At 42.7% G+C, this 17,566-nt stretch overlaps 1 protein-coding gene across 3 annotated transcripts in view; it reads left to right on the top strand.

Annotated features, from left to right (window-relative positions):
- Positions 1-16,547, top strand: part of LOC110509039 (KN motif and ankyrin repeat domain-containing protein 4) — a 32,942-nt gene extending 16,395 nt beyond the window's left edge. For 2 of the 3 annotated variants that reach the window (XM_021589982.2, XM_021589983.2), the window contains 9 exons: positions 1,245-1,386; positions 1,571-3,211; positions 5,079-5,154; positions 7,589-7,948; positions 8,134-8,218; positions 10,564-10,783; positions 13,659-13,801; positions 14,204-14,404; positions 15,526-15,749. In XM_021589982.2, coding sequence (XP_021445657.2) covers positions 1,368-1,386; positions 1,571-3,211; positions 5,079-5,154; positions 7,589-7,948; positions 8,134-8,218; positions 10,564-10,783; positions 13,659-13,801; positions 14,204-14,404; positions 15,526-15,624 — 2,844 coding nt within the window. In that variant the 5' untranslated portion in view covers positions 1,245-1,367 and the 3' untranslated portion in view covers positions 15,625-15,749. Of the gene's footprint in view, positions 1-1,244; positions 1,387-1,570; positions 3,212-5,078; positions 5,155-7,588; positions 7,949-8,133; positions 8,219-10,563; positions 10,784-13,658; positions 13,802-14,203; positions 14,405-15,525 lie in introns of all 3 variants that reach the window. The other variant, XM_021589984.2, reaches the window with a different exon arrangement.
- Positions 16,548-17,566: the final 1,019 nt, after the last annotated feature.

Here is a 17,566-nt window from a genome sequence, read left to right on the forward strand (position 1 = left end):
TGTTATACGCAAGTCAGTAGGGTTAATTCTGATGTATGGATGAAGCAGGTGAGTGAGTGAGTGAGTGAGTGAGTGAGTGAGTGAGTGAGTGAGTGAGTGAGTGAGAGGTCAATGTTACTGCCACAAGTTCATGATCAGCTGTCCACTCGAAAATCCAGGGCGAGTCCTCATTTGGAAATACCAGAAGTAAACCACAAGTCCACCAGTTCCAGACATGTAGGCCCTAGTGCATTCAGTATGAATTAGAAGGATACAGAAGGTTGTGTAAACAGAAGGTTACTTAATAACCACTTTTATAAATATCAGTTACAGTGTCTAATTTACTTATTTTTTCAAAATGGTAAAAAGAAAATCATGGTGAAAATAACAGTGTTTTACATGATCCGTGTGCAGAACCGTTTGATAACTACAGAACAGAGATTAGAATACACAGAACAGACATTAGAACACATAGAACAGAGATTAGAACACACAACAGAAACATTAAAACACATAGACCAGACATTAGAACACACAGAAAAGACATTAGAACACACAGAACAGACATTAGAACATACAGAACAGAGATATTAGAACATACAGAACAGAGATTAGAACACACAACAGAGACATTAGAACACACATAAGAGACATTAGAACATACAGAACAGAGACACTAGAACACACGAAACAGAGGCATTAGAACACAGAGAACAGAGACATTAGAACACACAGAAAAGAGACATTAGAACACAGAACAGAGACATTAGAACACACAGAAAAGAAACATTAGAACACAGAACAGAGACATTAGAACACAGAGAAAAGAGACATTAGAACACACAGAAAAGAGACATTAGAACACAGAACAGAGGCATTAGAACACAGAACAGAGGCATTAGAACACACAGAAACGAGACATTAGAACACAGAACAGAGACATTAGAACACAGAACAGAGACATTAGAACACACAGAAAAGAGACATTAGAACACAGAACAGAGACATTAGAACACACAGAAAAGAGACATTAGAACACAGAAAAGAGACATTAGAACACAGAAAAGAGACATTAGAACACACAACAGAGACATTAGAACACACAACAGAGACATTAGAACACACAACAGAGACATTAGAACACACAACAGAGACATTAGAACACACAACAGAGACATTAGAACACACAACAGAGACATTAACAACAATAATATACAAATGTTCTCACCCTCCTCCTCTGTCCCCTGTTTGCTCTCTCTTGCCAGGCAGCCAAGTTGCTTTCCATCACGAGAAAAGAGTCACAACGCCTGTAGAGGTTGGCCAGAGAGCTGAAACTGACACTCAGACTACCAACAGACATATAATGTGCTAAAAAACAAGGCCTGACAATGACGGACAAACAAAATGGTAACAGCTTTAAAAATATATCATATCAAATGTATCAATGAAAATTGGCTACCTTTTTGATAGTTATATGAAACAAAATGTTTGTTAGATAATTCCTAAACACATTTATGCTCCACACACTATAGTGCTTATTATGTATCAATGCTATGATAACAAGTATAGAAACACTGCAATCCTTTTTTAGGAAATGGGCCCGAAGCCCCAGAGAATAGGGTGAAGGGGAAGCCTCCTCCGTACTCTGTGGAGACGCCCTATGGCTTCAGCCTGGACCTGGACTTCCTCAAGTACGTTGACGACATCGAGAAGGGCCACACCATAAAGAGGGTCCCCATCCAGCGCCGGAGCAGGGGGCAGAGGCCCAGCACTCTCCCCAGGAACCTCAATCTCTCTGGGCATGGCTACCAGCCTAGCGCCTGGGGCTCCACTGGAGCTCTGGCCTCCAGGTCTCGCCTCCCCAACCCCCACCAAGGCTATGACTCTTGGGCTTATGACGGCAGATCGCCAGCCTCCCCTGGAGGATACAAGTCTGTGGCAGAGATGGAAGCCAGTATCAGGGCCTTTGATGAGCAGCCCTTGGGGGAGCACATCAGGCCCAATCTCCTGCGGGCCTCCAGCCTGCCTCTCACCGTCCTGCTAAGGAAAGGTTCAGAGTCAACTGAGGACCCGGCCAGTCTCCGAAGCTCCAGAGACCATCTCAGAGGAAGGGACACTTCCACGGAAGACATCTTCTACTCCCTGGACCGTTCGTCCAACTGTCAGTCCAACCAGGATTTTTCTGGAACCATGCGCCGCCTCAATGAAGCCCTGGAGCACATGGGCAAGCTGGAGGAGGAGGTCCGGGTCATCCCAGAGCTCAAGGCACAGATATACATCCTGCAGGAGGAGAGGGAGATGCTCCGTCTTGGACTGAACCCCAAACCCGCATCCCGAAGCTTCTCCAACAGGGCCAAAGACCACTCTTACGTGACCTCTGACCTCAAAAGACCCAGGAAAGAGAGTAATCTCTTCCTCGCCAACAATGACGTCACCGATGACGACTCTAACCAGACACACGAATGGAGGACAAGCACAGACCTGGATGAGCTTCTCACAGTGACGTCTCTGCAGGCCAAAGTAGCCATGCTGGAGCAGAGGCTTCACGAGAGCAGCCTGGACCTCCAGAAGGCCACCGTGCTACTGAGAGAACAGCAGGAGGAGGGCCGGAGGAACGATGAGAGGATGTGCCAGCTGATCAGGAACACTGGGGACTGGGGGAGAGCAGAAAGAGTCCCTGTGGAGCAAGATGAAAAACAGACTGAGAATTCTTCTCGGTGGGTCTTAGCAGGTGTGCATGGTACATCCATTAGAGAAAGCTTGAATGTAGAAGCTTTGTCGACAAATACAGTGACCATTAGAACAAATAGACAAAACCCAGGCACTCAGATTGAGGACCTAGAAGATGATCAAGTTTGGGTTTCAGCTAGCTCTTTCATGATGGAGGCCCAAGCGAACAGTCTTGGAGCTGGTCAACACAGTTCAAAAACGGTAGTCCGTTGCTCCGTCAGAGAACCAGGCCTAGCAGTACCCATGGAGCACATGCCCCAGGAGGAAGCCCCCCCAGGGAGCATTGATCAAGCTGTGGCAGCCCTCCACGTAAAGAGGATCCAGTGTCTCCTGGAACAGCAGTGGGAGTGTTTGTGTGGGGGGACAGCACCAGAGGGGGGCAAGGCCCTGGAGCACCCAGACCCCGAGGTCAATTCACTGCAGGAGGAGATGATGAGTCTGGTTCATACTCTTTCCTCCTACTACATCCATGGATCCAGTGACAGAGAGGTTTCTCAAGGAGGTATAGCCTATTTTCACAGGTCTTTCGGGTTGATTTCCAGAACACAGATTAAGCCTTTTTTTCTGGACTAAAAAGTATACTCAATGAATAATCTCCATTGAAAGTGCTTTCTAGTCCAGGAGAAGACTTGATCTAGGACTGGGAACCTGGAAAACAATTGCCAGTCTACATTGACAATAAATATCTTCAATTAAATATAAAAATAAAAGTTATTTGGAACAAGGAATCATTTTCTCAGGTTCCTTATAAAGCAAATTCAATTCCAATGTTTATTTTATAGAACAGGGCTCTTTTGTCTTTAAATAAATGAGACATTTTCGAACTCATTTGAATTTCAAAGCACAGTCATAATGTAATACAATCGATTCCCAATGCTTTTGAAACGCCATTCACGTCACCTCAGCACATTTAACTCGTAGCTTTGAGCTATTTCTCCATCTAGCATGAAAGATTAGGTCCGATTTATGAGTCAATGACAGGAATTTACTGCACACGAAATCCCATTACCATGTCAGAGACTACTTACAGACAACTTTCCTTGCCTCGCTCACATTGAGACCCACAATTCACGATGCAGTGTAAATGAATGGTTATAGCTGGCCTGGCTTTATTCACGATAGATGTGTATTGATGACTGTAACTCTCTCATACTGTATGTATTTTATGAAGATATATTGGAATGACTATACAGTTCCTACAAGTACTTCCCTTCTCTACCTTTGTACTAGCACTTTGGTCATAGTTACAGGGACATTGTTTTGTTCTTGTGCTAAAGACAATTCAATGCTGCTGAGGACACAACTTACCAGACTCGTGTGTCTAATTAAAGCAAAGAAATTAACATAAATACAGTTTATATGTAGTTATCAAACTTCCCGCATAGTGTCCCATTGTTATTAGGCTACCAACCATGTATAATGGAGTATGTTTAAGGACTGTCTATTTCCATGTCATACTGTGTGGTTGGTCCCACCTGAAATGACAATAATTTGCAAAGCATTTACAATTCTGTATTTTTTATAAAGGGTTCGAGCTTCACTAACCTTTAGTTGTTGTTGTATTCAAAGTGTGATTTAACAACTCCTACGCCTTAAAAAAATGCTTTCGTCTCATCTAGGGTTGCAAAGGAAGGGTATATTACTGGAAACTTCTGAAGTTTACCAGAACTTTCAAGGTATTTTAGGAGTTTTATCTAGTGGCCTTTTTTGGGGGTACTTTAGATTATCACAGGTGTTTGTAATTATCTCTGTCCCTCTGTGTGGCCTTATCACATGTTAAATATGAATATAGACCATCAACTTAGTGAATACCATAGGGTGTTTAATATGAGACTTTCAGCATGAAATATCCTTTATACTGTTTTTATATTACTATGTCAATATGTCTTTGTTGTAAATGTTTTGGCGCCAAACTGGTGGTAGTTGTGTAAGAAGTCAATAGTTGGAAGAGTCTCATAATTAATGGAAAATAATGCCATTGTTCATTAGATGCTTTTTGTTCATTTAAGTAGGCTATTTTCTCTTGAATTATGTGGCCAGAGCAGTGGTTCCCAACCTTTTTTGGCTGCTGTACTACCAACTGAATTTTGCTCTGCCCGGAGTACCCCTGAAGTACCCCCTCATTTTACCAGTAGACCTATGGTCACATGTGTCTTCTCATGTACCCCCTGTGGATAGACCAAGTACCCCCAGGGGTCCTAGTTCCCCTGGTTGGGAACCTCGGCACTAGAAACACATTGGCAATATGAATAATAGATATGAATACATTTGTTTAAAGTTATTCAAGTATAAATTACCAGAGTTCCTATAGGTTACCATAGCTTTTACCAGTAGCTTTGCAATCCTAATCTTGGCGTTTTCTCTCCCAGTCCCAAAATCCATCATGAAGAGAAATGGGAGTGCTCGGATGTCAAAGAACCTCCACTTTGCTGGTGTGAACGGAGGGTAAGACACTAGACTCCTGACATTTATGTTGTTAACAAATAACTAACTTGAGCATCACCCTCTGAATGTATGACCAATTTATGGCTAACCCTGAAGAGCTCACTGTGCAGCAACTCAAGTTGGGTACAGTCTGCGTTTAGCTATGAAAACCTCTTGTACAGTGCCTTCAGAAAGTATTCACACCCCTTGACTTTTCACATTGTGTTGTGTTACAGCCTAAATTTAAAATAGATTACATTGAGATTCTGTGTCACTGGCCAACACACAATACCCCATAATGTCAAAGTGGAATTATGTTTTTGGAAATGTTCACAAACAAATAAAAAATAATAAGATTAAATGTTTTAAGTCAATAAGTATTCAACCCCTTTGTTATGGCGAGCCTAAAGTTTAAGAGTAAAAATGTGCTTCACATAATAAGTTGCATGGACTCACTCGGTGTGCAATAATAGTGTTTAACATGATTTTTGAATGATTAGCTCATCTCTGTACCCTCAGTCGAGGAGTGAATTTCAAACACAGATTCAAGCACAAAGACCAGGCAGGTTTTCCTATGCCTCACAAAGAAGGGCACCTATTGGTTCAATGGGTAAAACATTTAAAAGCAGACATTGAATATCCCTTTGAGCATGGTGAAGTTATTAATTACACTTTGGATGGTGTATCAATACACTCAGTCTCTACAAAGATACAGGCGTCCTTCCTAACTCAGTTGCTGGAGAGGAAGGAAACGGCTCAGGGATTTCACCATGAAGCCAATGGTGACTTTATAACAGTTGCAGAGTTTAATGGTTGAGATATGAGAAAACTGAGGATGGATGAACAACATTGTAGTTACTCCACAATACTAATCTCATTGACAGAGTGAAAAGAAGGAAGCTTGTACAGAATAAAATATACCAAAACATGCATCCTGTTTGCAATAAAGCACTAAAATAAAACTGCAAAAATGTGACAAAGAAATTCACTTTATGTCCTGAATACACAGTGTTATGTTTGGGGCAAATCCAGCACAACACATCACTGAGTATCACTCTTCATATTTTCAAGCATGATGGTGGCTGCATCATGTTATGGGCATGCTTGTCATTGGCAAGGACTAGGAAGTTGTTTTAGGATAAAAAGAAATGGAATAGAGCTAAGCATGGGGAAAATCCTAGAGGAAAACCTGGTTCAGTCTGCTATCCAACAGACACTGGGAGACAAATTCACCTTTCAGCAGGACAATAACCTTAAACACAAGGCCAAATATACACTGAGTGTACAAAACATTAGGAAAATCTTCCTAGTATCGAGTTGCCCTCAGAACAGCCTAAATTCATCAGTAATGGATTCTACAAGATGTCGAAAGCATTCCACAGTGATGCTGGCCCACATTCACTCCAATGCTTCACACAGTTGTGTCAAGTTGTCTGGATGTCCTATGTGTGGTGGACCATTCTTGATAAACACAGGAAACTGTTGGGTGTGAAAAACCAGGCAGTGTTGCAGTTCTTGACACACTCAAACCGACGTGCCTGACACCTACTATCACCTACTACCCCGTTCAAGCGCACTTAAATATGTTGTCTTGCCCATTCACCCTCTGAATGGCACACATACATAATCCATGTCTCAATTGTCTCAAGGCTTAAAAATCCTTCTTTAACCTGTCTCTTCCCCTTCATCTACACTGATTGAAGTGGATTTAACAACTGACATCAATAAAGGATCATAGCTTTGGTCACCTGGTCAGTTTATGTCATGGAAAGAGCAGGTGTTCCTAATGTTTTGTCCACTCAGTGTACACTGGAGTTGTTTACCAAGATGACAATGAATGTTCCTGAGTTGCCTAGTTGCCTAGTTATGTGCAAATATTGTACAATCCAGGTTTGGAAAGCTCTTAGAGATTTACCCAGAAAAACTCACAGCTGTAATCGCTGCCAAAGATTATTCTAACATGTATTGACTCAGGGAATACTTATGTAAATACTTATGTAAATGAGATATTTCTGTATTTCATTTGCAAAAATAAATTTACAAAATGTTTTCACTTTGTCATTATGGGTAAGAAAAAAAAATATTGAAACCATTTTGAATTCAGGTTGTAACCAAAAAATATGAAATAAGTCAAGGGGTATGAGTACTTTCTGAAGGCAATGTACATGGCTAGATTGTCAGGACGGCTGTACACACGTAGAAAAAAGGTGCTACCTAGAACTTAAAAGGGTTCTTTGGCTGTCCCAATAGGAGAACCCTTTTTGGTTCCACAGATGGAACCCAAAAACGGTTATCATACGGGTACAGCTGAAGAACCCTTTTTGGTTCCACAGAGGGTTCTAAATGGAACCCAAAAACGATTATCATACGGGTACAGCTGAAGAACCATTCTGGAACCCTTTTTTCCTAATAGTATAATGGCAAAACACATTGGTTCCTACTGATATGCATTTAGCTTTGAAACAACACCAAATGAGGACTTGGATCGTAAGAGCCATGCAAAGGAGGACATGTCAGCCCTACAGCAACAACCAGAAGGACAACATTACCCTGGGGAGATGGCAGAGAAACTTGCAGACCATGGGGGTTCCAACCATGGAGACCAGAAAGAGGGAGACCCAAGCCCAGGTCAAGAGATGATGGAAGGAACCGATCCGATGGACCAGACTACTCAAACTGCAGAACCAGACAAACAGACAGATAGTGGTGGGGATGTGGAAGCTGCAGAACCAGAGGAACAGAACAAGACAGATAAAACACCAGAGGAACCCATGGAAGCAGAACCAGATCCAAACACAGATCCCAAACAAGACAGGTGAGGGGAACTGAGTATATTGTATTTCGTTCATGAATTATACAATTTGATGATTTGCCAGTTGTTTTTGGCATATTAATTTCATAATTTTGAAAAGTGTCAAGACGATCTTTATTGTAACGTATTGACGTTAGTGAGAGTATATGAATGGGACTCATGGGACTGATGATTCTATGTCCTCATAGGGAGGCTGTAGAAGGGGAGTTCATAGCAGCATGTCATTTCGTCAGCGATCACATGGATAACATGGATAACCCCAATGATGAAATGGTACGCATGGTACAGAAATACACTTAGACATAGGCCCTATAGGAACAAACCTAATTACACAAGCCTTATTCAACATGAATGGCTGTAAACACAGATAAGGCAGGCACTACCAAAACACAGTGTTAATGATGAAATCATTTTTCATTTAATGAAGAGGAGCATAGTTATGCACCTCATTACTTTCATTAGCATCATTAAAATGTACAGGTAATTGCCAAAATAAAGGAAACACCAACATAAAGTGTCTGAATAGGGCCACCACGAGCCAGAACAGTTTCAATGAACCCTGACATAGATTATACAAGTGTCTGGAACTCTACCGGAGGGATACGACACGAGTCTTCCATGAGGAAATACATAATTTGGTGTTTTGTTGGTGGTTTTGTTGATTGTGTTCAACTGGGTTGAGATCTGGTGACTGAGACGGCCATGGCATATGGCTTACATCGTTTTCATGCTCTTCAAACCATTCAGTGACCACTCTGTGCCCTGTGGATGGGAGTGTTGTCATCCTATGGGGACATAGCCAAGGTAGACATAATAATGGCCTGCCCAGCATGTTTATACATGACCCGAAGCATGAATGGATGTTAATTGCCTTATTAACTCAGGAAACACTCCTGTGTGGAAGCACCTGCTTTCAATATACTTTGTATCCCTCATTTACTCAAGTGTTTCCATTATTTGGGCAGTTACCTGTATATCTGCTGTTTGCGTTGTTAAAATGTCTATCTGCTGTTAGCGTCGTTAACATGTCTATCTGCTGTTAGCGTCGTTAACATGTCTATCTGCTGTTAGTGTCGTTATCATGTCTATCCGCTGTTAGCGTCGTTATCATGTCTATCCGCTGTTAGCGTCATTAACATGTCTATCTGCTGTTAGTGTCGTTATCATGTCTATCTGCTGTTAGTGTCGTTAACATGTCTATCTGCTGTTAGTGTCGTTATCATGTCTATCTGCTGTTAGTGTCGTTATCATGTCTATCTGCTGTTAGTGTCGTTATCATGTCTATCTGCTGTTAGTGTCGTTATCATGTCTATCTGCTGTTAGTGTCGTTATCATGTCTATCTGCTGTTAGTGTCGTTATCATGTCTATCTGCTGTTAGCATCGTTAACATGTCTATCTGCTGTTAGCATCGTTATCATGTCTATCTGCTGTTAGCATCGTTAACATGTCTATCTGCTGTTAGTGTCGTTAACATGTCTATCTGCTGTTAGCATCGTTAACATGTCTATCTGCTGTTAGCATCGTTAACATGTCCATCTGCTGTTAGCATCGTTAACATGTCCATCTGCTGTTAGCATCGTTAACATGTCCATCTGCTGTTAGCATCGTTAACATGTCTATCTGCTGTTAGCATCGTTAACATGTCCATCTGCTGTTAGCATCGTTAACATGTCCATCTGCTGTTAGCATCGTTAACATGTCCATCTGCTGTTAGCATCGTTAACATGTCTATCTGCTGTTAGCATCGTTAACATGTCGATCTGCTGTTAGCATCGTTAACATGTCGATCTGCTGTTAGCATCGTTAACATGTCGATCTGCTGTTAGCATCGTTAACATGTCGATCTGCTGTTAGCATCGTTAACATGTCCATCTGCTGTTAGCATCGTTAACATGTCTATCTGCTGTTAGCATCGTTAACATGTCGATCTGCTGTTAGCATCGTTAACATGTCGATCTGCTGTTAGCATCGTTAACATGTCCATCTGCTGTTAGCATCGTTAACATGTCCATCTGCTGTTAGCATCGTTAACATGTCTATCTGCTGTTAGCATCGTGAACATGTCGATCTGCTGTTAGCATCGTTAAAATGTCTATCTGCTGTTAGCGTCGTTAACATGTCTATCTGCTGCTAGCATCGTTAAAATGTCTATCTGCTGCTAGCATCGTTAAAATGTCTATCTGCTGTTAGCGTCGTTAAAATGTCTATCTGCTCTTAGTCGTTAACATGTCGATCTGCTGTTAGACATTTTAACGATGCTATCTGCTGTTAGCGTCGTTAAAATGTCTATCTGCTGCTAGCATCGTTAAAATGTCTATCTGCTGCTAGCATCGTTAAAATGTCTATCTGCTGTTAGCGTCGTTAAAATGTCCATCTGCTGTTAGCGTGGTTAACAGCTCCATCTGCTGTTAGCGTCGTTAACATGTCCATCTGCTGTGCGCATTTTCTCCCTGAAATATTCAGGGATTATGGAAATAAGTCTTCAGTTAAACTGATTTTAGATCAGTCTATGGCAGGGCTGGGCAACTCCAGTCCAGATGGACCACAGTGTGTGCAGGCTTTTGTCCAGGCCCCAAACTAACTAACACTCCCCGGTTATCTTCCGTCTGTTCACCAGAGGCGTGGCCTGGTGGTGCTGTTCCAGCATTGGTTCCGGGTGGCGGCTGAGGAGGACTCTCTGGCCAATACGGTGTCTGTGCACCTCAGAGAGGTGAGGACGGCCACGCCGTCGCTCCTCCCCTTCTTAGTTAACATGGCAGACGACAACGGCAACACAGTGCTGCACTACAGCGTGTCTCACACCAACTACCCCATTGTCAGCCTGCTACTGGACACAGGTAGGCACCACTGTGTATGATTACACTATTATGAGAATGGTGAAGGTAGGACAGTATGTGTACATAAGAACTCACTGTATGGGATATCTACACGGTTCCACAGTCTATCTACACTACCGTTCAAAAGTTTGGGGTCACTTAGAAATGTCCTTGTTTTTGAAAGAAAAGCAAATTTTTTGTCCGTTTAAAATAACATAAAATTGATCAGAAATACAGTGTAGACATTGTTAATGTTGTAAATGACTATTGTAGCTGGAAACGGCAGATTTATTATGGAATATCTACATAGGCGTATAGAGAGACCCATTATCAGCAACCATCACTTCTATGTTCCAATGGCTCGTTGTGTTAGCTAATCCAAGTTTATCATTTTAAAAGGCTAATTGATCATTAGAAAACCCTTTTTCAATTAGGCTAGCACAGCTGAATGTAGATATTCTATGAAAAAAATCAGCTGTTTCCAGCTACAATAGTCATTTACAACATTAACAATGTCTACACTGTATTTCTGATCAATTTTATGTTATTTTAAACGGACAAAAAATTTGCTTTTCTTTCAAAAACAAGGACATCTCTATGTGACCCCAAACTTTTGAACGGTGGTGTACGTGGTTCCACAGTGTGTCTACATGGTTCCACAGTGTATCTACATGGTTCCACAGTGTGTCTACATGATTCCACAGTGTATCTACATGGTTCCACAGTGTGTCTACATGGTTCCACAGTGTGTCTACATGGTTCCACAGTGTATCTACATGGTTCCACAGTGTGTCTACATGGTTCCACAGTGTATCTACATGGTTCCACAGTGTGTCTACATGGTTCCACAGTGTGTCTACATGGTTCCACGGTGTGTCTACATGGTTCCACAGTGTGTCTACATGGTTCCACAGTGTGTCTACATGGTTCCACGGTGTGTCTACATGGTTCCACGGTGTATCTACATGGTTCCACGGTGTGTCTACATGGTTCCACGGTGTATCTACATGGTTCCACAGTGTATCTACATGGTTCCACAGTGTGTCTACATGGTTCCACAGTGTGTCTACATGGTTCCACAGTGTGTCTACATGGTTCCACAGTGTATCTACATGGTTCCACAGTGTGTCTACATGGTTCCACAGTGTGTCTACATGGTTCCACAGTGTGTCTACATGGTTCCACAGTGTGTCTACATGGTTCCACAGTGTATCTACATGGTTCCACAGTGTATCTACATGGTTCCACAGTGTATCTACATGGTTCCACAGTGTGTCTACATGGTTCCACAGTGTATCTACATGATTCCACAGTGTATCTACATGGTTCCACAGTGTATCTACATGGTTCCACAGTGTGTCTACATGGTTCCACAGTGTGTCTACATGGTTCCACAGTGTATCTACATGGTTCCACAGTGTATCTACATGGTTCCACAGTGTCTACATGGTTCCACAGTGTGTCTACATGGTTCCACAGTGTATCTACATGGTTCCACAGTGTATCTACATGATTCCACAGTGTATCTACATGGTTCCACAGTGTATCTACATGGTTCCACAGTGTATCTACATGGTTCCACAGTGTGTCTACATGGTTCCACAGTGTCTACATGGTTCCACAGTGTGTCTACATGGTTCCACAGTGTATCTACATGGTTCCACAGTGTATCTACATGGTTCCACAGTGTATCTACATGGTTCCACAGTGTGTCTACATGATTCCACAGTGTATCTACATGGTTCCACAGTGTGTCTACATGGTTCCACAGTGTATCTACATGGTTCCACAGTGTATCTACATGATTCCACAGTGTATCTACATGGTTCCACAGTGTATCTACATGGTTCCACAGTGTATCTACATGGTTCCACAGTGTATCTACATGGTTCCACAGTGTATCTACATGGTTCCACAGTGTATCTACATGGTTCCACAGTGTATCTACATGGTTCCACAGTGTGTCTACATGGTTCCACAGTGTGTCTACATGGTTCCACAGTGTGTCTACATGGTTCCACAGTGTATCTACATGGTTCCACAGTGTATCTTCATGGTTCCACAGTGTATCTACATGGTTCCACAGTGTGTCTACATGGTTCCACAGTGTATCTACATGATTCCACAGTGTATCTACATGATTCCACAGTGTATCTACATGGTTCCACAGTGTGTCTACATGGTTCCACAGTGTGTCTACATGGTTCCACAGTGTATCTACATGGTTCCACAGTGTATCTACATGGTTCCACAGTGTGTCTACATGGTTCCACAGTGTGTCTACATGGTTCCACAGTGTGTCTACATGGTTCCACAGTGTATCTACATGGTTCCACAGTGTATCTACATGATTCCACAGTGTATCTACATGGTTCCACAGTGTATCTACATGGTTCCACAGTGTATCTACATGGTTCCACAGTGTGTCTACATGGTTCCACAGTGTGTCTACATGGTTCCACAGTGTGTCTACATGGTTCCACAGTGTGTCTACATGGTTCCACAGTGTATCTACATGGTTCCACAGTGTGTCTACATGATTCCACAGTGTATCTACATGGTTCCACAGTGTGTCTACATGGTTCCACAGTGTATCTACATGGTTCCACAGTGTATCTACATGATTCCACAGTGTATCTACATGGTTCCACAGTGTATCTACATGGTTCCACAGTGTATCTACATGGTTCCACAGTGTATCTACATGATTCCACAGTGTATCTACATGGTTCCACAGTGTGTCTACATGGTTCCACAGTGTGTCTACATGGTTCCACAGTGTGTCTACATGGTTCCACAGTGTATCTACATGGTTCCACAGTGTGTCTACATGGTTCCACAGTGTATCTACATGGTCCAATACACGTTTCTAAATGAGTGTGTGTTCCCTCTGCAGGTGTTTGTGAGGTGGACCTTCAGAACAAGGCGGGGTACACAGCGGTGATGCTGGCCTCCCTGATGGCCCCGGACAGCTCTGGGGACATGGAGGTGGTCGTCAGGCTCATGGAGCTGGGGGACGTCAATGCTCAAGCCAGCCAGGTCACTGTCACTGCCTCTGTCGACACCCCAAATACACACCTCATACTTCATCCTAACTCTTATATGGTACATATTGTACTGTAGGACCAAGCATCTCAGTCTTCTAACCCTGGCGTTTTTAAGCGCCATGCTCTATCAACTGAGCCACATGGGAATACCGTGGAGTCTTTCTGCTCAGAAATCATCATAACATGTCTTAACTGACCCAAGGGCCGCGCCAGCATCATTTTCCTCTCTATTTTAAACACACTACAAAACATTGTCCTATAAGACCAGCCTCTGTACTAAAGATGGATTTGCCCAAACTGCCTCCTGGCCAGTCAGTTTCAGCTCTCTCTGCATGCCGAGATAATTCTCCTCTCTTGGCCCTCCTCATCCCTCTGCCTGTCTCTCTCCCTCCAGGGGGGTCAAACAGCTCTGATGCTAGCAGTGAGACATGGCCGGGGCCTGATGGTGCGTCTGCTGCTGCGCTGCGGGGCCGACACCAACATCCAGGACTGCCAGGGGGCCACGGCCCTAGTGTGCGCCTGCGAGAGAGGCCACACACACATCGCCCGGCTGCTGTTGCAAGCGGCCGAGTGTGACACCAGCGTCACTGACAGGGTGAGTGCTGGATGGATACACTACAGAACACACACACACAATCCAACCACCCCCTGAAAGCCTCAGGGGTTTCACCATGAGGCCAACGGTAACTTCAGGAGATGACAATACATCTAACAATACATCTAACAATACATCTAACAACCTCCTACGCCACCTAGTGAATAAGACTACAAACTACACTCTTGGGGGGATTTATCAACCATCTCAAGTTAATTATTTTGCCATTATAAGACTCAATGTTAACAGGATGTCAGTCCTCTTTTCTCACTACAATTAGCGACTTTGCTGAAAGAGCAGCTTAGGCAATTGGAAGCATTTGATAGCCCAAATACCCCGGTTTGAGTCCCAAATAGCACCCTATTCTCTATGGGCCCTAGTCAAAAGAAGTGGACTAAACGAGGAATAGGGTGCAGTTTAGGATGCAGCCCGTGACTCATTGAGCTGAGAGTGACAGTGAGTGGCTGTTCTATAATAACACTCAGCTCTCTGTGGATTAATGAAGCCTTTTGTTGAGGCAAACCTCACTGGGCTTTGACAAGCTAATCACTAATCCGATAAATCTGTAGGGAAAGAGGGCAAAAATAAAAAGGGAAACCCTGTACGCTGTCCGACTTTCCCCGTAGACTGGTAGAGGATAAGAGCCAAGCTTTCTCAGTTTAGGGCCTCCTGCTTTGAATTGACTCCAGCCTATCCTCAAAGTGTTCATTGAATCAATGAATGAAGATTCACTTGGCGAATCTGGCGAATCTGCACTATACCCTTTATATACCCCTATATCTGCACTATACTTGGCGAATCTGCACTATACCCTTTTCTCTCACGTTTTTTATTTTATATGACTGTCGTTTAGCATGGTTGCATACTTAAGTATAGTGTGTGCCAAACCTCTCCTGCAGTACTCCCACCCATTTCAGTACTAGCACACCTGATTCATCAAGCCCTTCAGTTGTTGAATCAGGTGTGCTAGTTCAGGAATGTCAATGTGGAATAGCTAGGGTTCCTCAAGGAGAGGTTTAGGGAATACTGACTTAGCATACCCAGAATGATTTATAGTGCATACCTCAAGTATTGATCTTCTTTCTTTCTCATCTCCCTGTTTTCATCTCCACCTCCTCCAGCGTGGTCGCACGGCCCTGTCTGTAGCACAGCAGGGGTCCCACGTTGACATCACAGCCCTTCTCCAGGCCCACCAAACACAAGCTGAGACGTCTGTCTGAGACTCCTTGCCCTGTCCCTGTGGATGGACTCAAAGACACAGATGTTGCAGTGCAAGGAATGTCCAAGTCCAAATGGAACCCTGTTCCGTGCTGTCAGTAGAGCCCTTCCTACTGTATATAGAGCCCTTCTTTATACCACAACTTAGGTCAATTATCTCCTTGTTTCTCTGTCTCCTTCCGTCTCTCTGTCTCCGGTCTCCTTTTTCTTCTCCTTTCTCCTTCGGTATTATTTATCTTCTCCTTCTCTCTCTTTCTCTCTCTCTTCTCCTTCTGTCTCTCTCTCTTCTCCTTCTGTCTCTCTTTCTCTTCTCCTTCTGTCTCTCTTTCTCTTCTCCTTCTGTTTCTCTTTCTCTTCTCCTTCTGTCTCTTTCTCTTCTTCTTTGTGTTGGTCACTTATTGGCTCAGTATTGACTGAGCTCAGCTGGTCGCGTTAGTCGCTGACTACTAGGCTCTGGCCAAAAGTAGTGCACTATACAGTAGAGAATAGGGTTCTATTTCAGACACAGATGAAGATCTCTCACCTCCGCTCGTCTGATTCGGTCTCCTTTCCTCACTCCCTCTTGGGCCTCTAAGGATCAGGTTGTGAGGTCAATGACATTGGACTGAGCTCTCCACTTCCTGTTCCTGGACAGGGAAAAAAAGATTTAAAGACTGTGTGTGTGTGTGTGTGTGCTTTACAAGTAGACTGTCATTGTAAATAAGAATTTGTTCTTAACTGACTTGCCTAGTTAAATAACGGTAAAATAAAAAAAGAAATCAAATAAGAATTTGGGGGAAGATGTTCTATCAGTGTGTTAAATGCTTTCTTTTTTTTTGTCTTCACATTGTAATGTGTGACTTTAATTTTGATCTGTTATTCTGACTCTGCTTATACTAGCTGTACTATGTGCGTCAGGAAGGAGAGCTGTGTCATCAGACTGATTGTCTTTCTTTGAAATTTCAATGGTCTTCAGGTCTGCACCGCTACCCTCGGGGCATTTCAGCCAGAGACAATTATTACAGTAAATATACAGAGCCTTTACATTGAACTGTTTCCTACTATCAGCAATATGTTGCATGTTAATCTCAATACTGTATGAAGTCAAATATTGAGCTATACTGTTAAAAATGGATTTCATTGTGATCAATATCCATTGTAGACAAACCCGACTGTTGATTTAACTACTTATTTCCATGCATTATTCTTAAAACAAAGCAAGACTGTTGACCTATAACTGTTTTAATAAAGTTTTCCAATTATTTTGTATTGGATGTGGGGAAAACACATTACAACTCATTGAACTCTAATAACAGAAATGGACAGCAGATGGCGCTACCTTTCCATAGTGTTGTGAATGCATGTAGTGAATGCAGTACTGACTGAATGTCTTGAAATTTTATTCAGAGACGTACATACATTTGAAGTCGGAAGTTCCCATACACCTTAGCCAAATACAACTCCTGACATTTAACCCTAGTAGCAATTCCCTGTTTAAGGTCAGTTAGGATCACCACTTTATTTTAAGAATGTGAAATGTCAGAATGATAGAGAGAATTATTTATTTCAGCTTTCATTTCTTTCATCCCATTCCCAGTGGGTCAGAAGTTTACATACACTCAATTAGTATTTGATAGCATTACTTTTAAATTGTTTAACTTGTGTCAAACGTTGCAGGTAGCCTTCCACAAGCTTCCCACAATAAGTAGGGTGAATTTTGGCCCATTCCTCCTTACAGATCTGGTGTAACTAAGTCTGATTTGTAGGCTTCCTTGTTTACACAAACTTTTTCAGTTCTGCCCACAAATTGTCTATAGGATTGAGGTCAGGGCTTTGTGATGGCCACTCCAATACCTGGACTTTGGAAGTATGCTTGGGGTCATTGTCCATTTGGAAGACCCATTTTCGACCAAGCTTTAACTTCCTGACTGATGTCTTGAGATGTTGCTTCAATATATCCAAATA

This window comes from Oncorhynchus mykiss, chromosome 28 (genome assembly GCF_013265735.2).
Source record: "Oncorhynchus mykiss isolate Arlee chromosome 28, USDA_OmykA_1.1, whole genome shotgun sequence".
Taxonomy (NCBI): Eukaryota; Metazoa; Chordata; class Actinopteri; order Salmoniformes; family Salmonidae; genus Oncorhynchus; species Oncorhynchus mykiss.